The sequence below is a fragment of the Amphibalanus amphitrite genome, unplaced genomic scaffold (assembly GCF_019059575.1).
Source record: "Amphibalanus amphitrite isolate SeventyFive unplaced genomic scaffold, NRLGWU_Aamphi_draft 000429F_arrow, whole genome shotgun sequence".
NCBI classification, from domain to species: domain Eukaryota; kingdom Metazoa; phylum Arthropoda; class Thecostraca; order Balanomorpha; family Balanidae; genus Amphibalanus; species Amphibalanus amphitrite.
In genome coordinates this window covers 159,379-180,658 of record NW_024881923.1, presented here as the reverse complement: position 1 = coordinate 180,658, position 21,280 = coordinate 159,379, and the positions used below count along the sequence as shown (strand labels likewise).

Genomic DNA, 21,280 nt, shown 5'->3' with positions numbered 1-21,280 from the left:
AGGATTCAGGACGGGCTACCAGACAGAGGATACTTTAAAAGTCGGAGAGGAAACTAGTATAGGCACGGGGAGGATAAAGGAAAAGGGCTCGAACACACGACAATGGGAGCAGAGCATATCCGATCAACTTTCTTTGGGATAGATGCGAGTGAGCACAAAGCGAGTCTATTGAGCCATAGTGGAAAACTTACGTATGAAACGGCAATAGCAACGCAAGAATAGGTTTTTGACGAATAGGTAGCGTGTGTGCTGTCGTCCTAGCAACAAGTACGGCTCTCGCGAGATTAAGCGGTAGGTTTTGCACTTTTACATTTCCGGTTATATCTCAGAAACTAATCGATCTACGACGAAGCCATTTTACACGATCATGGCCGGCATGTTATCTAACAAGTCGATCGCATCTTCAACACTTAAAAGCTTAACCCTCGCATGTGTGCGGCGTTTGCCAGCTTCTAATGTGTAGGGGGGGTGGGGTCGGTTGGACCCCCCCCCTTGCCGTTTGGCCCCTGATCGAGCTAGAGCTTCGCGGAAAAAACGAGCGTGTTGCCCGTGACGAGAGGAAGCCAATGATACCCAATTTTAAGGTCCTAGGTCATTAGTTGACCTTCCAGGTCAGGTCAATGACCCAAAGTCGGGAAAATCGGGACCTGTTAGAAAGTCGTAAAGTGTGGCTGCTAAGGGGTTTTTCGGGGTGCTGATCACGAATATCGTGTTAGTTTTGATCACAGATGATGTCTTGAAGCATTTAGACCAGGTCGGGTCAGGTCAGGTCAGGTCAACCAGTAGGCGTCGTGACGGGTATTCGTAGTACGTGTCAACCGCCTCTGACAGCTTCGTAACATGTTACGAAGTCACCAAAACTACTTCGTAAATGTTCAAATGGTTGCTAAATTCGAATTCAGCTCCAAAAACTAGCCTAGAAACATGTAAAACTCGAAAAAGTGACCCGAGGTCACCCGAGGTCACCAAAGGTCAATGACCTGACCTGACCTTCAGGTGACCTTGACACACACGGGAGTAACATCAAATCACATGTTTGAACGTTTGAAACCACGAAAAGCTTGCAAACACGCGGCTAGTGCGAGCCGACATACGCGAAATCGCGATTCCGGCCAAACATGGTCTCGGAAAAGAGGTCACAGGTCAAAGGTCATTTGGGTCAGGGTCATGAAATTTTCAGGGTAGGTGTAAAATTGATCAATGCGAGGGTACTGAAAGTTTCGTCGCGATCGGCCGCTTTTTACGCGATTTATTCGCGAAAAACCATGGGGGGGGGGGGCCATCCGACCCCCCCCCCCTACACATGCGAGGGTTAAGACGACGAAGCTATACCCTGAAGAACGCTGAATTTTCTAGGTGCAAAACCTACCGCTAAAACCCGCGAGACCTGTACCTAAGCGTCGCAATTTCGAATACTGCTCGTACATAGTAGGTGCACCGAGACCGACTAGACCGAAGATGATTGGGGATTGTTCCCAGGTGATGACAGTAATGAGAAGCGAACTCGCGGCTCATCTCACTGGTCTGTTCCTTTTGCCAGAGTTAACACCGTCCTCCGTAGTCTCCTCTGCTGTATCCCAACGCACACAAGCTCATTCCTAAGATCCTGTCCGTCAGCAGATTTCTTCACCTCATCTCGCTATTCCTTCCTTACCAGTCTCCAAGACTGCACTGGCCGCGGCGGCACGTAAGTACCTGTGATATATCGCTGTGAATACTCGAGGGCTGCGCGGTTTCTCGGGGTGCTGATCACGAATATCATGTTAGTTTTGATCACAGATGATGTCTTCATGCATTTAGATAGACCAGGTCGGGTTAGGTCAGGTCAGGTCAACCAGTAAGGGTCCTGCGAGGTATTTGTTGTAGGTTTCAAGCGCCTTTGACAGCTTCGTAACATGTTACGAAGGCACCAAAACTACTCCGTAAATGTTCAAATGCTTGCTAAATTCGAATTCAGCTAAAAAAGTCTAGAAACATGTAAAACTCGAAAAAGTGAACCGAGGCCATCAAAGGTCAATAACCTGACCTGACCTTCAGGTGACCTTGACCACCCTAATGCATGTGAACAACATCACATCACATATTTGAACGCTTGAAACCACGAAAAGACTGCAAATGCGCGGCTTATGCGGGCCGACATACGCCGAATCGCGATTCCGGCCAAACATGGTCTCGAAAAGTAGAGGCCGCCTCCACTGTGCGGACGGCTTGCGGTCGGTGCGGAATTTAACACAGAAGCCTATGGGCGCATGCGGTCTCCGTCCGGAGTCGGTCAGGAATGTGCCCGCATCCGGACTGCCGACGGAGAGCTCACGGACACTGGTGGACACAAGTTTTCAGTTGTTACAAAAAGAAAATATGGCAATTGACTCGCATCACAGACAATGATGGTGTCATACCAAGGAAATGATGCTCATTTACTTCAACATGAAAGAGCTCTAATTCAATCTTAACCTTCCAGGCGGTGGGGGGGGGGGCAATTTTTTGCCCCCCCCTTTACTTTTTTCGATATATCTCGAGAACCGCTGCGCCGATCGTCACCAAACTTTCAGTACCCTCCCGGGAGCAGCTAGCGCACATGGTGACCAAAAATTTTTCCAAAGGCTATGATAGGTTGGCCGCTAATGACGTAAGAGTGACGTCATTTTTGCCATTTCGACCCAAAAAAAGGTTTCGCGGGAAGAGCTGTCAGGCCTACAGCTTTAGAGATACAGAAAAATGTTTTAGACATAAAAGATGTGGAATCAAAAAGGCTACAAAACTGCTATTTCGGTTTTTCAAATTTTTTAGATTTTGACCCCCAAAAATCAAAAAATAGATTTTTTGAATATAATAGCCAAAAAATCCAAAAAGTTTTTTGAATTTCGAAAAAACCGGAATATATGTGATAGTCCCTACCGCCTTCTATCTACATACCAAATTTGAGATCGATACCTCGTTTTTTGGCCAAGTTATAGCGAAAAAACTGTTCAAAATTGATGACGTCAAATTTTCAAACTCAATTTTTAGCAATTCTAGACCTCGTAGCGCAAAACAAAGACCACCATTAGACTCCCCGTGACGAGCTGCATCGAATCGATACCCATTTTGTGCAAAAATATCAATTTTGAAATTTGACCTTTTTTGACCTGACCTTGACCTGACCTCCACCAGAAAGTGACCTAAACCGTACCTGATGCTCTTATAAACAACACCATTGAGTTGGAAATGAAAAACTGGCCATAAAACATGCATCACATAACCTTAGTAAAGTTGGGCTCATGTGGTGACCCTTGGTGACCTTTGGTGACCTGACCTGTGACCTGACCTGGTATGACCAGTGACCTCTAATAGCAACATATGTACTAGACAACTGACGCCTTATCGCTGATTTTCGACAAAATGCGTTTTACTCGGTGTTATAGCGCTTTCCCTAGAAGCCCTGTGAACGGTGAAACATTTTATCTTTGACCTGACCTGTGACGTCATCGGTGACCCCGAGGTCAATGAAATTTGCTTTCCCGCGACAAATTTGACAGGGCTATCGAACGCCGTTTGAATTTTTCGGATCCGTCCAGTAGTTTCGGAGATACGGGGGGGGGGGCAAAAAAGTGCCCCCCCCCCCCTCACCGCGTGGAAGGTGGCTGGTAGGCCCACCGCCTGCCGGGTTAATTGAAAACTCGAAGACGGAAGACCGTCCGTGTCCGCATCCATTCCGTCTGCGTTCTCCGCACAAATTTCAACACGTCGTACCTCATACTTGCATTTCGTCTCTGCGGCAACCACTTCCCTTGCCACTTCCGATGTTTGTCAATATCTGATTCGATTCTGAATTGAATAAATTTAGTTCGAGGGAGGTCACGTGCGACATGAATAATGCGACCTCCGAGTTGGGACTGAATAAAACTTCATCAGCTATCAACGATATATTTCCACGACACAGCGGATGCGGTCCACACACGGTTTTCGTACAGACCACATGCGCCAATAGGGTTCTGTGTTAAATTCCGTACGGACCGCAAGCAGTCCGCACAGTGAACGGCGGCCTTAGGTCACAGGTTAACCCGCGCCCCGTTGAGGTCTGCCGAGCAACGCGCCCTACTGTGGGGGGGGGGGGGTAATTTGCCCCCCCTAAAATCTCGAGAGTCACGCAACTTAGCGACAAGCGGCAAACGTTGTTGGATAACCCCATCAAGGAACAACCTTGTGACCCAATTTTATTGACATAGGTCAAACCGATGACGTCACAGGTCAGGTCAAAGATCGAATTTTCACCGTTTACAGACGTTTCAAGAAATGCGTTGTTAAGTCGAGTAAAATGCATTTCAATGAAAATCATTGATGGGGAAATGTTCTTCAAACACATATTTTGCTATTTGAGGTCACTGATACCAGGTCAGGTCACAGAGGTCAGGTCACTGAGGGTCACAATATGAAAATATCATGTGATGCATGTTTTATGGTCCATTTTATATGACAAATACGATTATCAGGGTCAGGCAGCCTTTGGGGTCCGTTTAAATTATGTTCTGGTGAAGATCAGGTCAAGGTCAGGTCAAGGTCAGGTCAAATGGGGTCAAATTTTGAAGTTGATATTTTTTGCAAAAATGGGTATCGATTCGATGCAGCTTGTCACGGGGAGTTCAATGGTGGTCTTTGTTTTGCGCTTCGTGGTCTAGAATTGCTAAAAATTGAGTTCAAAAATTTGATGTCATCAGTTTTAAACAGTGTTTTCGCTATAACTTGGCCAAAAAAGGAGATATCGATCTAAAATTTGGTATGTATATAGAGGAGCGCAGGGAATATCACATGTATTCCGGTTTTTAAAATTCGAAACAAGGAAATTTTTGAATTTTTCTAAAAACATCATTTTTTTTGAATTTTTGGGGGTCAAATTCCCAACATTTTGAAGATCCGAGATCGCAGTTCTGTAGCACCGCTTTTTGTCTACATGATCATATAAAGAAGTTTGGAATTGCTTTGTAACTCTAGATTTGATGAGCGTTTAAAGATTGCATGTTTTTTGCTCATTTTTGCTCGAATATGACCTCAGTTTGACCTCGATAGCTCCTGACCTAAGGTGACCTAAGACTTAAAATTTGATGTGATGTGATGGTGCCCGGGAAGGTACTGAAAATTTGGCGGCGCTTCACGCGACCGTTTTCTTGCTGTTCAGGAAAAACCACAGGTGGGCCAAACTGCCCCCCCCCCCCCGAGGGGCGAGGGTCATTTGGATCAGGATCATGAAATATAGTGGGTAGGTGTATGAATAACGCGAGGGTACTGACAGTTTCGTCGCGATCGGCCGCTTTTTACGCGTGTTATTCGCGAAAAAACGAGGGGGGGTCCGTTCGACCCCCCTATACGGGCGAGGGTTAAGCTCCCGTTGTAACAGTTATTCATATGTGTATCTGGACAATTATTATTTTAACCGTCAACCCGTAGGGGGAGGGGCGAAATGGCCCTCCTTGTCCTTTTCCGTAAATATCTATTTTCTATGTCTCCTGAAACGTCTGCAGAACTGCAGATGTCGTCACCAAAATTTTACGACATCTCCGGGCAGCGAGTTACCTAAGGGTGGAACTACCCAGCGCCGAGCCGGCCGGATGACGTCACACCACGGCCAGTGCCGGCGCGGCGGCAGACTGGCCGAGATTGGCATGGTCTTAACTTGGCGAAGAGGCATCGGACGCCAAACTTCTGCTGCAGCTATAAATCACATTTTATGTGTTTCTTCCATATGTATGAGCTATTAACCCTCGCCCATGTAGGGGGGGGTTGGTGCAACCCCCCCCTGAGGTTTTTCGGAAATAGTGAAAAAACGGCGGCGCGCAGCGCCGCCAAATTTTGGGTACCTTATGGGGCAAACCTTGCGCATCTTTTGATAAAAAAAATTTGACCGGGTCATGTCAGGTCACGGAGTTATGACGTCACAAAGGGAACAGCCTCCGGCCGGATTTTCACAAACTGAGTGCCAACGCCCGAGGTTTCCTGCCGGTGGTACGGACATCGGTTGATGGATCGTGATGAAACTTCCCATGCATGTTGGGGCAAGTATTGGCTATCATATGGTATAAGAAACTTGACCGGGTCAGGTCAGGTCACGGAGCTATGACGTCACAAGAGGAACAGCGTCCGGTACTATTTTTGAAAAGCGCCCGAACCACTATTTTGCTAATTCTTGTCACCTCAATGGGAATATGCAGCAATATTAGCTTCTGTAAGGAGCAAATGGACCTCCCAAATCCAAAAATACAATCAGATTTAAAAAATTTAAATTTTGATTTTTCGAATTTCTGCCGCCGACTGTGACCTTGCCGACTTCCGGCGCTCCCAACGCGCCATTTTTAGAGCTAGGGAAACGAAATACATACCAAACGATAGAGAATTGATCAAGGAACACGATAGTGAAGGTTTCAAGTCGATATCTCCCACCGTTTTGCCGCAATCGCCGCGGAAAGTTGAAAAAGTCTATTTTTCCGAAAATTTGACCTTTGACCGGTCAAAAGTAGGTCAAATGTTGACCTAGGACCAAAAAATATACCACCAATCGCGAGATCTCGGCGAGAGCAATCCGTTGGTCTTTTCCGCTAAGCTCTACGACGCTCCGTTTTCAAACGCCAAGGGGGGGGTCGCACCAACCCCCCCCCCTGCATGGGCGAAGGTGGCAGATCGCCGTTTACGGGCGAGGGTTAACCCGCGCGGGGCTGGGGGGGTAAATTTTACCCCCCCTCGCGAATTTTTGCGATATCTCAAAAACGGCGGCGCGCAGCGCCGCCAAACTTTCAGTACCTTTTCTTACATCAATTTGACACATTCCCTGAAAACTTGAGCGAAATCCGTCGGAAAATTTTTGAGAAATTGACGTTTTAGTGACGTCATGTTCGCCATTTTCGCCTCAAAAACGGCAAAAGTTCAAACGCCGCTAACATCTTCATTTTCAAAGGAATCAAGACGTAACAAAAAAGGTTATACGTAATTTGACTTTGTCTATCAAATGGCTATCTCGGTTTTTTTGAAAATTTTGGATTTTGGCCTAAATTTTTTCAAAGAACTGATTTTTTTGGGAAAATCATTATAAAATCCAAAATTTTGAGTCTATCGAAAAAACCGGAATATATGTCAGAGAAGTGGTCTATGTGCACCTACATACCAAATTTTAGAAGAATCGGTTCAAAAATGTGGGAGTTATTCAAAATTTTATGACGTCAAGACACACAAAATTTTTGAAAAATGACTTTTTTGGAAGTTCTAGACCTCGTACGGAAACAAAAATAGCACCATTCGATTCGCCGTGAAAAACTGCATCAGATAGACACCTTTTTAGGCCTTAACAACCAACTTCAAAATTTGACCTCACTTGACCTGATCTTGACCTGACCTCGACCTTAAATTCATCCACAGGTGGTCCATATCACTTATTGAGTGTGCCTATTGAATTCTATGAGTAAAATGACCCATAAAACATGTGTCGCACATGCCCTTTTCTATATTTTGTTTTTTTGGTGACCTGACCTGACCTGACCTGACCTTGTACTTGACCTCTGAATGATATTGTATGCAACTTATATTGTCTTGGTAGCCTAAGAACACGTTTTGGGCGATCAGTCTCAGTCCATGACTCCAATCTTCGGCAACTACGGTACAAGGCCGATACTGTAGAAACTTGCAATTTGTACCCTTGACCTGACCTTGACCTTGACCTCAAACTTTAAATTAAGTACATGTTTTTAGTAGTTCGTGATGAGAGCTTGCGATTGGCGTTTGAATTTTCCAAATCGGACCATTAGTTCGGAAGATAACAGGGGGGGGGGGTAAAATTTACCCCCCCAGCCCCGCGCGTTCGGCTGGAGACCCCAGCCCCGCGCGGGTTAAGTCCTTCGAATACCTAATGTGTAGGTGAGCGTACCTGCATTTAGCAGTGTGTGCTATGCTATGTGGATTGAAAACTGGGGACACATCCGACACACTGCGCAATGGATTCCGATATTGCTTGGCTGATTCTGGCTTTGTGTCTTCGCACGAACCATTGAAAGGGAGGACGTCATTTTTAAAGGTTGTCAGGTGCACTCAAACGTTTTAATAAGCAACTGCTGATTGAATTTCTGGCGAGGGGTGGGGGAACGTTCTGTTCACAAATGAGTATCTACCTACCTAGTGCCTACCTGCATTGGCAAATAACTTGGTCGCGGTCAATTAGGCATGATTCACGAAGTCCCTTATCTCTTATTAGACTTATTAAGCAGCAATGTGCAACATTTGCGTCTTTTCGCGTTGCATCGGGTAGCAAATGAGAAAATCTGCCTCTTCTCCACAGCCCTCAATTCAAGAAACCGTCCTTTTCCTTATCACACCATTCCATAACATAATTTTCAAACATGGGTGTCCTCCCCACAAAAAAAAACTGAAGCAGTTTCCTTCGGCTCCAATGCGCCGCTCGCCCAGGGAGACGGAAGTGTTATATTCTCGGCGGTCCAGTCTGCATTCTGCAGCACAATTAAACTTGGCGGACCCCCAGCGGCGACTGAACGATTCGTATTGTTGTGAGTGACTGTGGCGACAGCAAATAAATTCACTGGTGGTTTCGGAATAATTAACAGGCGGCGCAGCCCAGTGCCTCTTACAATGAATTACAGTGGCGAATGCACTATTGCAGAGAAGAAATGGATTGAGCAGATGCCCAACCTCGCTGTATTATCAACTAAACATTAGATACGCTTTACATTTTAACCCATTAATGCCGCTTGGGTCATATATGACCCAAAAGCAACATCTTAACATTTTTTCTAAATGGAGGCAAGTGGCACTTTGAGGAACTTGTGCGTGTGTTTTGTTGGATTTGTGGGTTCAGTGACGAGCGTCGGAGCCGCATAAAACTCGTGTGAGCTCGTCCACTCAAGTTTCTGGAGCCAAAGACGACGGGACTGCACAGCCGCCGGTCACTGGCAATGGCGCGCCTTCCCAAAAAGTAATATTATGTTATGTTTGCACTTTACTATCTATTGAATGATCGTCCACCTGGCATCTAAATTTGTCTGAAAAAGACATGATGTATATTTTTGCCCTTCTTGTCGCCATCGGATAACTTTTTTCCTCGATAGATATCCTTGGGTCATAAATGACCCAGCCGGCAACAGTGTTGTCAATTTTCTCGTATGTTGAATACGAGGGAAGCAATTGATGATTATACGATTACTTATTTCTGGGGGTTGTGATCACATCACAGTGGCGGATCCAAGGGAGGGGGGTCATATGGGTCACTCATGACCTCCCCTGGGACCCGGGGGCACCACCGATCTATCAGGGGCACCACAGGCCTAGTGTTGCGATATTAGGATATCATGAGCGTACCGGTTGTCCGGGGCCGTGACGCGGGGCGGGCCGGCGACTTGGCCGGCCGAGGGGCACCACGGTTCTGTCAGGGGTACCACAGGCTTGTTAGGGGCACCACAGGCCTGCAGGAGCACCATCGGCCTAGCAAGAGCACCACAGGTCTGTCAGGGGGCACCACAGACCTGCCAGGGGCACCAGCCAGAGGTCTGCCCAGGGCTGAAAAAAGTCCTTTCGTGGTTATATATATATATATATATATATATATATATATATATATATATATATATATATATATATATATATATATATACTGCTTATTTTCAACTGTAAGGTTGGTCTTACAGATATTGCAAAAAATGTTATAGACGTATGCGTAAAAAGGTCACAAAGCATAGCAATGACAAATAGCGCTGCAGATACACAAGCATGGTGTATTGGTAATATTGTTGCGGAACAATGGCAATTTACTAATGTAAAACTTCATTGATTTTACATCCAAGTACACTTCATTTCACTTACAACCAATGTCAAAAGTGAGTGAGCTGGGCTCTGACAGCCTCCAACGTATCATCACTTATATGCTGCTCAGCACGTGACTGTCACACCATTCGAGGACAACGAAACATTACAAAGGTGCAGAATAGATACAGCAAACACATGGGAGCTACTGCTATCACATCGCAATGTACACACCTCTTCACTTAGCTCGGTGTAGTGCGCGGATATATATGCGATTTTGCACATCTGTGAGCTTTGTGGCGGGCTATCACTTTGCCTTCCACCTGCTGTGACAGCGTGGACCTGACGAAGTTATCCAGGTGAGGATACTTCTGCACGACTGCCGCTATTAGACCGTCAGCCTGCGGCACGCTAGGGCCGTTCCATCTAACGATGAGCTCTTTTTCGGCGTTGCCATGGTCAAGGACGCGGGACGACGATACACCGAACACGGCCTTCACCACCGAGGCCATACTCTCTACTACGCTTTCGGACGGGCTCAATAGCCACAGACGCGCCACTAAACTCAAGTAAGGCAAGAGACGATGGTCATCCCTGAGCCAGAGTTCCTTGAACAGTTTCTGGTTGGTGCCATGCTGCATGCTTTTCAGTTCCTTGAAAGTAGCAGCGACTGATTCCCAGGGAATCGGAGCGGGTGGAATCAACGAAGCGTGCTGCAGGGCACTCAGCGCCCTTCCTACCTCGGTGATGGCGGATGAGGTGGGAGATTGTTGAAGCCTCTCGAGATCTGCTGCCTGTCTGACCTGGACCATCTTCTCCTTCAGTTGCAGATTGTGGCAGCCCCGCGTCCGCCCTCTGGCGTCCACACCATGTTCTCTGCTGGCGCAGTGAGTCTCCAGGGCTCGCGTGAACGCCAATATTTCCTTCACCTATAAAATAAGAGATCATTATAAATTATCATATATCGTGGACAATAACCATTCTGAATGCAAGCCACTTTCTTTCTGAGCATCGATTTTATTGAGGCGTGAGGGCGCGCCGACTAATTGGGTCATTTTGCGCCCGTGTGAGCATCAGTTTATGACCCACCAGGATAAAGAAATCCATTTATTGAGTGCCTTAATATTCTAATGATCAATAGGCATCAACCGCGAGTGAAAGAAGTATCAATGATCAAGGCAACTCGAAACATTTTTACCGGGTCAAATGGTAACTTCAAAGTGATTAGGTGTCTGTAACCGTCCTTCCATTCTCTTAAATGATATCACAATGAAGCCATCCAATCTTGTCTGTATGTTGTGCTTATGCATAATGAGTTGCACACAATTATCACGCGGGCGGCTGATGGTGCATACTATTACCACGACGTTAGTCCCGTCTTACTTACCACTGACTGAGGCAGGTTTATGCCGCATTTGGAGAGGTTCGGCCAGAACGCCGCCATGTCATCGTCGTCGCCTTCCTGAAGCATTTCTTGGATTTGAAGTGCAGACATTGCGGCGGAGCCTCTCTGTTGAAAAAAGCCCAGCTTTTTCCTTTTCTCGCCAAGGTCATTCACCATCTCCTCGTAAGTGTTCTGACGCTGCCATGGGAGTAGCTGAAGGTTCTGAAGAGACTTGCTTGTCCTCGACATAACCGAGTAGAGATCTAGCAGTGCCAGTAGGCGCGCCCGAAATGACGCATCTGAAAGCCAGCAATTTCACTTTAAAGCAGGCGCGTCACAGAACAGTGTTACTCATAGAAGGCACTTTAAATTATTTACCTAAGCAGCCCCATTCCATCGCGAGTCAGGTACCATCTATTTTATATTAATCGTGTAGTATCATACACACGATAAACAAAACAATTTAACTTGTTATTATCAAGATTGGTAATAGCATTAAATGCTTGTGAAAATCTCTGCGACACGTTAGCAAACCATGAAATATTTAACGCTCTGGAGTTCAGAACAGCCATGTTTAATATAATTTACGGTTATTACCTTTCAGAAGTTTGATGTCCTGCTTGATCTCGGCTTGCTGAACTGTACGGCTGCCCGCTGAGGCACAGCTGGCCACTAGCTGGTCCTCCAGAGCGACTGCCAGTACGGGCAGGTTTGTGACGAATGCCTCGATGACATTGGCAGCGTGAGGGGAAAAACGGGTCTCTGACCAAAGGAGCAAGCCTCTGGTTTCTATCCCCATGCGTTTGCCCGCCGCTATGAAAACCTCGCGGCCTTTCCCGTAGGAAAACCGTTTAACGACGCGGCTGATGGCGTCGACCACATCATCCACCCACTTGGAAGACAGCTCCCTTCTCGCACTGCTCTCGGCGAGGTCCAGTAAGTGCGCGTTGTCCCACAGGCACGGAACGGATGGTGATCTTGAACGCGCCGCGTAGTCCGAGTGGCTGGACTGCAGTTTCGCCAAGAATTTGGCAGGAACATCGGCACCGTGGTATTGTCCATCTGTACAGACAGCGGCTATTTTAGCCGTGTCCTGAATGTTCACTCGCTTCACAGTGTTCACCCACTCCTCCGCAAGGGATTCGCCATCATGGTGCGCTACCACTGGGGCACCAATTACAAAGCTCTGAATTAGCTCATCGCAATGAGCTTCTGGGACAAGCGTTAATATCCCGGTGATGTCCACAGTCCGGTGCTGTACTGTCACCTTGTCCGCCACGATACCAACGCAGGGCATCCGCTCAACGTAGCGTGCTACATGATCCAGGACAACGTCACTGAAGGCATGCCTAAAGCGCTGCATTTGGGGACCAGAGTGGCAAAGATCGCCCATCTTTGATCCAGTGAGATCACAAAGCACTATAGTGTTTTCGTACATCACACGGGCCAGAGAATGTTTCATAACGTGGTATGCCGCCATCAAGGAGTTTCTGCAAGCACTTTGCCTTAAACGCTCACGTGTTTCAGCATGTGCCGAGTCTCTCTTGGCCTTTTCCACAGCATCTCTGTGCCTTTTGGATGCGATGTGGTGTTTCACAGACTCTTTCAGACGGGTGAACGGCTTTGGTATCGTCATTGGCCGTGGAAAAGAGGTTCCGGCTGAAAAGGTATAGCGGCATATACCATGGACGTTGTTTTTGTTTCGATCGAGCTCGACCTCGGGACCCATGTTTGGGACGCACAGCTCGCAAACAACGATGTTACGATCCGGCATCGCAACCCATCGGTGATCAGAAATCGCCTCAAGAAGAGAATCCATGTCACGTGCCGAGTTAATGCGCGCCTCTGTGTCCTTGTCGGCACACACACGTGACTCTCGCTGGTCACCCTTTAGCGCCTGTTTCACTTCTAGCAGGCTCTCCTCGATGCGTCGTAGTCTGCACTCCACCGACACTCCGAGACCTGTAACGCATGTGATAAGCGAATTATTTCAGCTGCATTGCGTTTCATAGCTTAACCCGCGCCCGGTTGTCTGTCTCAGCCAACTTCGTCATGGTGGTTGGTAACTTTTCGGCCACATACCATTAGGTGGGTATCGCAAAAGCTAAGGAAGATTAAAAAGACAAAGAAAAAAACGATAGCTCCTATTCAGACGAATAACGGTCACTTTTTGGTCACGTCAATGCTGAGGTGGTGAATTCTAGTGCTGACATCACTATAGGTCGCCAAAGGCATAATTTTCCCGATTTTAACAATTTTGTGTCATAGACATGTTGCATTTCGTTGAGTTTTATGTATAGACGTGTGTTTATAGAACAGAGAAATGCTGATGAGAATTTTTTTATGTAATAATTGCAGCCCAAAGTAACTTCATTACCTACACACAGGGGCGTCGCCACGGATTTTCGACAGGGGAGGGGGCGGATCGGCCGACAAACACCCAGAATTAGGTATTGTTATCGTACTTTTTCAGGACGATGCATTGTCTGTCTAATGGAAATGGACCAAATTGCTACACAGTGCATGTCTGAAGTCAGATTCATTTTGACACAGTTAAGGGCAAAGACTGGTCTTCTATCAGGGCACAATTGCTGATGTATTCCACCAATCTGATATGTAATGCATACATACTTGCGTATGGGCTGCTTTACTAGTCACGACTCACAACCACTTTTGGATTGAGGTATGAATCGGCGGCGCTTTCCGATTCTCGAGGCGCCCCCTTACCCCCCGCATGATTACACACCTGTCTTGTCAGAGGTATGTCGCTGGTGGCCGATGTCTGTGGAAGAGCTTGGTTGATGTTGGCGATAACTCCTTTCTTTAGAAGGTTCACCAGCGGAGATATGGACTACAGCTGAAAACAAACAAGGTGCATGCAGAAAGCATTTGTAAGAAGTGCTAGTTTTATAGAGTCGGCAGTCTGTGGAATAGATGTCGCTGCGGTCTGGCAGCGCCCCAGCGACATCTACGCGCCGAACAATAGGAAATTGGAGCCACGGGTACATAACTGACCCTTGCATGGCCCTGTTTCAGAGCAATGAATCTGTCTGACGCTTAAACGGTATTGATACTCAGTAACCATGGAAACCCGAGACGGCTTCAACTCCTTGACCCATGCTATAAAATTTCAATTCTGCACTGAGATAAATGAATACTCAATTAATCAATAATTATTAACAGATACACATTTCTGAGAGGGGTTTTAGAGATGAAGATATCTTTCAAAATGGCTAACATTTGAGTTATCTTACATAAAAGCCTGCAATTAACCTGCATATGACTGGGGTATTTTCCATAACGCGAGGGACGGGGGGGGGCTCTCCAGAGCCCCCCCCTCCTATCTCCGAAACGAATGGGCCGATCGTCAAAATTCAAACGGCGTCTGATAGCCCTGGAAAAACTGTCGAACGAAACCTATTTTCATTGACCTCGAGGTCACCGATGACGTCACAGGTCAGGTCAAAGTAAAAACTATCGGCTTTTTGCTTGCTTACAATTTAGGCTCTGGCCGCCGGCTGACAAGTCCGATCAGGCTCATTTTTGGTTCACGCACTCCTTGATATATGCCTTAGATACCCTGCAACCCTGAGGGTACCGAACTTTTACTTCGAATTTTTAAGGTCATGGCCAGGTCATCCTAGGTCACGAAAATTGTATATCATGTATCGGTCACGTGACGAATGTTTTATGATCCATTTAACACGTAGATTTCGAAAATAATGTTCTCCGTGTCATTTGAGGCCATTTTCAGCTGAATTTACCGGAAGTCAGGTCAATTTCAGGTCAGAAAAGTTCAACTTTTGAAGTTAAAATTTTTCAACAAAAAAGGTGTCTATTGGATGCAGTTTGAGCTCAGGAACACTTTGAACACAAGGTGTCAAATTGATGCCACCGAGGGTACCGCAAGTTAAGTGTTGATCCGTCTAACGGTTCAGAAGATACCCCCCCCCCCCAGTCATGCGCGGATTAACATAAAAACCCTGAAAACAGAAAGTGTAAGTTCAAAATTCACCGGAAATGCCACAACAAATGAAGAATCATAATTACACCATACCTTCACGTTGCTCAGGTTCCAAATCAGGTGCTGCAGTTCCAGTTGTGGTTGGATGATCGTCCGTAGGAGTGGTAGGATCGTCCATAGCCTCCCTCTCTGACGAGGCAGGACTCGTCCCAGAGGGAGGCGCACTGGATGGTGCACCACGTTGTCCTGAAAAAGGAGACATGAGGGATGAAATGTTTGTACCCACCAGCAAACACCAGCATCTCCATTATACTACAAATATCACTGGTCTTTCACAGTTTTTAGTACAAAACATGGTCTTGAACGCATACCTATGCAATATACCTATGGACACATAATATCAAAAGACAAGGATTTCATGCTATTCCATGTAGATTTCATGACACCATCATTACCTAATTGTACCTAGGGCAAACAAATCGTAGCAAATTTATGAAGAAATGTATATAGTTGCAAGTCCTCTAACTAGGGTAGAAACAATGGTGATCTTGTATGCATATGCAATATACTTATCAACATGATTTCAATATGCATGGACTTCATGCTATTTCATGGAGATTTTGTGTTGCCATGATAGGGGAAACAATCATAGCAAGCTTTTGAAGGAGAAATGTATCTAATTTCAAGCCTCTGACAAGGTATATAAATATGAAGTAGGTAGCAGCCAGGCATGCCACAACACGCACCAGAATTTGACAACAGACATTTGGTGAACTTCCAAAAGTTAACAAAACATAGTGTGCTGTAGGTCAATGAAAAAAGCAAAAAAAGCATTTTCCATGATTGGCAAACTCTAAAATTTACTTTATTTTAACCTTCATAGTTCATACATCAAACACCCAATAAGGTTTGGCTCAATGCAGTGTTTGGCTTATAAAAACATGTTAGTGATCATAATGCAGGTTTTCCCCATTAGCTTTGTCTTCCCCAAAAATGCTTATTTACAAAATAAACATTGCTGGGCCATAACTTTAAAACTGTACAACTTTCAAACAGCTGATTTCCTCTGCAAAAGATTCCCAGGCAGCCTAAAATTGAAATGGCTTTCATCCTTATACAACCCCTATTGCAGCCTTATTTTCATCTGAGCTCATCTGTTCTCATCTGGTATGTACATTAAACTCCTCTCATATTTTTAGGGGAAGAGGTATGGAAACGGGCTCCACATCTCACCTGAGATTGAAGAAAGTGGCACAGCAACAGTGACATGTGCCGAGCCTCTTTGGGTCCAGTCAAAGCGCCTGCCAGGGCCAAAATGACTGTTGTTGAACGCTTTTAGCACAGGCTGGCCAGGATGTCTTGTTTTCGTATGCTTGTAAATGCTTTGCTCCGTGCCTTTCCATCCGCAATGTCCACACCTGCAAGCACTTCTCACTCTCTTTTTCGCAGGGCAAGGACAGGCCCTTGGCTCACTGTTCACCGTAGCCTGCTTTAGACCAAACCAAGGCTTCATATCACTGCCTTTTAATACACACTGTATCTAAGCTGTCTACCAGCACTGGCAGGCCTTGCTGCGACCGCAGACAGCGAGTCGCGAGCCCCCTTCGAAAGGTTTGAAACCGCACTGCGCGCGCAACCACGAGACACGCACCAGGGACACGCACCACGCACAGCGACGCACTGCGACGCCGCCTAATCGGAAACAGCACTGCCGTGCTCTTAAACTTTTCAGATTTTATTAATTTTTGCTCATTGATATCCTAGTTAATTGAAAATTGTAAGCATTAAAATATTCTTTTGACAGTAAATTAAACACAAATTTCATTTCCTATTTAAAATGCACTACCTAACAACAAAACAACTAGAGTTGCCAGACTTAGACCAACGGCGGCCGACAACCACGGCGACCATCTGGCAATCGCGGTATGTCATTGGTCGCCTTTATGTGGTCGCCGATCTGGCCGTCCAAACGATGGTCGAACGACGCAGTATATACTAAATAGCCAGAGGGTGTTGGAATATTCGTATGTATACTACATGGGTACTTTTCCATTGCCGCCAGCGCGTACGGAGGGCTCGGGAGCCGGGGCCCCGAGGAAAATGAATGGAGAGGGGCCAAGGGGACAGGGCAGAGGGAATTGGCATGCGCGGCGCGCGCTAATCCAGCCGTAACCGGATCCAACCGGATCTCTGCTGAAGTGTCAGTTGTGGTCGCCATAGCTCGCGTTCTCGGTTGTCGTCGACAACGACAAAACGATGAGATTTTTCAGCCCTGTGTATAAGAGTAACACTAGGTTGGAGTGTCGCTTGTAAGAGTGACATTGGGTTGGAGTGTCACTGTGTAGGGTTAACATTGTGTTGGAGTGTCTCTGTGTACGAGTACTACATCAAGTTGGAGTGTCATTGTGTAAGAGTAACATCAGGTTGGAGTGTCACTGTAAGAATATACTATGTTGGAGTTTCGCTGTGTAAGACTTAAGAGTAACATAAGGTTGGAGTGTCACTGTACGAGGGTAACATTAGGTTGGAGTGTCACCGTGCTGGATTGCCACTGTATTGGACTCCCGTGGTGTTGGAGTACCACGGTATCGAAAGTGTTGCTGTTGGTTGGATTGCCATTGTTTTATAGTGCCGTTTGTCTTAGCGTAAAAGTGCGTTGGAGTGGCATCGAATTTAGTTGGATTTTCTTCAATATCTGTAACTTGATTAACGTCAATATCAATTGGTACAAAAAAACTTTCCATGAGTGCTTGATGGAATGGACGGCGACAGCTGATTGAATGCCGTCGAAGTTTGCATCGCTGCATTGCCATCCTTGACTTTTGTTAAATTCATGAGGACACTTTACCTCTGCATAAATCCGCTGTGCTACCGAATCCAGCGGTCACTTTCCCATACAAGTCTGCGCTTTTTGTCAAGTCTGCCGTTGTACCGCATTCCCTGCCGTCGTGATGTCTTTGTCCATTCAATAGCGACAATGGTGACTTGGACGTCATTTCTGCAGGGCCAGGCGATTCGTGTTTCAATGGACGATGCAAGATAGTGAACTGTAGGACCACCCACGGTATATGCGGGCCATGTTCAATAGACAGCGGACTGACGCTAGGCTGAATCGACTTCTTTGTTACAGAAATCCCCTGTAATGCTAAGCTGAATCATTTTGTTACAGGAACCTCGTCTCAATGGCAGACTGCGAGCCCCAGCGTTCGTGGATTCCGGACAGTCGAGAGGACGTCACCGAAGACTGGGTGAGGTCACTGCTGGTGACGCACTTTGGTGACGGAGTTCGAGTGAAGAACCTCCACGTGAGGGACAGCCCAGAGACGGTGGACCACTGCTGTGAGCTTGTGGTAGAGTTCGACTGCAGGTTTGATGCGCCTGAGTCCCGCCAAGCGTCTCCGCCGCCAATCTCCTCATTCTTGGAGGAAGGTCTCATCTTCACAGCGTGTGTAGATGAGGAAGAAAAGGACGCCTCGACTGAAGACCACACGGTTATACAGGAGCTGGATTCCTTCACTCTCCCAGGAGATGACGGGGCTGCGGAAGAAGTGATCGAACTTCTTGTCACCGGTGATGACAATCCCGATGGTGCCTTCGCCGGAGGCCGACGTCCGAGTTTCTACATCTCCGATTCGGATGAAGAAGCCGAAGCTCCCCTTCCTGCACTTGTCAGCTACCCAGCCAGCGGAGTGCCGTCCCCTCGCGCCCCTTCACCCGCGGACTCCGATTCCGACGACCAAACTCCCGACAAACATCTGGTCTGGAAGGTGCGGCTGCCAACGAGTGACCCTCTCGCGGAGCTGCTCTGTGTGGATGGACGCGGAGTTGATCGTGAGTTGACTCTGTTCTCACTCGTCGCGCCGCGAATGGCTGCTCTGTCCGTGCCCAGCTGTGTCTACTCTGAACAGGACTGTGGGAACTCTCGTCGCTGGGTGTTGGTGACTGAGGATCCTCGCCTACCAGGCCTGTCCTCCCTCGACCCGAGAAAACCCTTGAGCCATGCAGCAGTGAAGTCGGTCGTTGACGCAATAGCGACCAACGCGGCGTTATTTCTTGTGCTGCGACGTCAGCTAGAGGGTCAAGGCAAGCAATTGAGTGATGAGTATGCGGCACTTCGGCCGAGTGACCTAGAGATGGGGAGACATCCACTAGCTGTTGACCACGCTGGACAGTGTCTCCGCGAGGTGGCGCAGATTCTCTCTCAACGGCGACCGGATTTGAGAAATTGGCTTCTGACTAAGGCACCCAGTGCGATGAGCTCATTCTTGCGCCTTTCTGAGGTGGATAGTGAGCTGACTATCCCAGTGAATGGTTTCTGTTGTCCCCAAAATCTGCACCTCGGCGATGAAGGTGTCGTGATGCTGGACTGGCACTTGTTTAGGCTTGCAGGACTGACGTTTGACCTTGCACATCTGCTTCTGACGGCTGTACCTCTTGACGTACGACGCCAGATGACCGGTGAATACGTCAATGGCTTCACTCGACGGATCTGCGAAAAGCTCGAAGAGTGGAGCGAACCGCCTGTTGTCGCCCTCACCGAGGATCGGGTGAAGAGGGACTATGAGCAATCGCAAGGTGCGGCGTTCTTCTGGGCAGCCACAGACATTTGTAGGAGACTTGGACGAATGCTATCAGGTCCTTCTGCTAGGCGAAGGACTAGTGCCGGGAAGGACCTGGCAGAAGCCACTGCAGGACTTGAGATCAGGGACGAAAGAGCCCGTGAAACACAGGATCCTGGAGAAAGTGATACGAGCGCAAGTGTTTGCCAAACTGAAGACAACTTTTCCCAAAGATGCAGTATCGGGTATAGTGACAGACAATCAAATATGAACAGCGATGTTCTAAGCATTCCAAGAGAACAAGTTCCTCCACCAGAGTCTAGTTTCGACGCGGGCCAGACTAGTTCTGGTGAAACGGTGAAGCTCGGTGTTCAAAACGACGGATGTGCGAGTGACGACACGGAATTTGACCTAAGGGAAGTGCTTATTGAAAGGCTTCAGGATATGGTTCTGGAAATCAAGGACGCGGATATTTTGTAGTTCCTATGAAAGCTAGGCACCTATTTAGGAGGAGTTTGCTGTTATTTACAAAATTATCCATGATAATGTGCCCAACTTTCGCATTTCAGTTTTCACCTAAAACGGAACGCTTTTGCGTTTCATCGATGTTTTCGCTATCCTTAAACTTATTCCTTTTCTCTCACCTCGAATAGACATCATTGAAGCTTTGATGCATTCCCGAACATGAATCGAAAAGGAGATCACGTTTTGCATTATTCGCCAAGCAGCCGTCATTCATTCAAGTCGCAAGACGTTGTCTGTGTCATTTCAGCATTTGCTGTCCGTCATAACCTGGCAAAGCTTTTGGCCTCTTTTGGGTGCTCTGTTGCTTTTAGAAGGTGTGTACGATCATTACCTTTATGTGGTTTGTTTTTGTTTCTGTTTATTCGTTGATGAACCGGTTACGTATCGTCGCTTTTATCATCTGTGTGCTGATCTTATTTTCTCGAAACGGCATTTCCTTACCAGGTGTGCTTGCTACAAAAAAAGGTTGCATGACATAACCATTACCAAGGAAATCGACTGTGATATTTTTAGTTTTTACTTAGGTCATTGTGGCAAGATATATATGACTGATATGATAAATTGTGTCGAACACTCGAAATAGAGGTGTTACAGATAGACGTTTGAGGAATGATGTAGAACGTGCAGTAGATGGTCAATTGGTCACATCGTAGTTATATGTTACGTAACCATCCTCAGTTCGTCTTGTGAGTCCTCGGCGATTAACAATACACTTCTGGATTACATGTGTCAGGTGTATGACTTCAGACTTAGTCCAGCTAAATCTAGATGCTATTTGCTTCCTTAGCTCCCATATGTCTGCGTGTTGACCGATTGTTATCTGCTCATTGACACTTACGGTGGTTTTGTCGCTTTTCAGACAAACAACGCCCATTTTTAAGTTTTCCAGACCCGACGCAATTTCGGATTTCCTTAAAACATGAGATGAACCTTGAAACAACTTTATTTATGGACGCATGCACGTAACCGAAACAAATATGTATTTACATATCAACTGAACGCGTTTAATAAATCGCTTCCCAATGTTATTTTTACACTATTTTCCTTAACTTACCCAAAACCGTGACAATTTATCGT

General features: G+C 46.7%; 1 protein-coding gene and 1 long non-coding RNA gene across 2 annotated transcripts; both read right to left on the bottom strand.

Moving 5' to 3' along the window:
* Positions 1-9,631: 9,631 nt before the first annotated feature.
* LOC122391291 lies at positions 9,632-12,755 on the bottom strand. Its single transcript, XM_043385086.1, has 3 exons — positions 11,753-12,755; positions 11,159-11,454; positions 9,632-10,700 (listed from the first exon to the last, which is right to left on the bottom strand). The coding sequence occupies exons 1-3, from the start codon at positions 12,633-12,635 to the stop codon at positions 10,014-10,016; spliced, it is 1,866 nt and encodes a 621-aa protein (XP_043241021.1). The 5' UTR covers positions 12,636-12,755; the 3' UTR covers positions 9,632-10,013.
* Positions 12,756-12,952: 197 nt separating this feature from the next.
* Positions 12,953-16,809, bottom strand: LOC122391290. Its single transcript, XR_006258320.1, has 4 exons — positions 16,353-16,809; positions 15,213-15,365; positions 13,902-14,012; positions 12,953-13,117 (listed from the first exon to the last, which is right to left on the bottom strand). It is a non-coding gene; the product is annotated as an uncharacterized LOC122391290 (long non-coding RNA).
* Between the last annotated feature and the right edge of the window lie 4,471 nt (positions 16,810-21,280).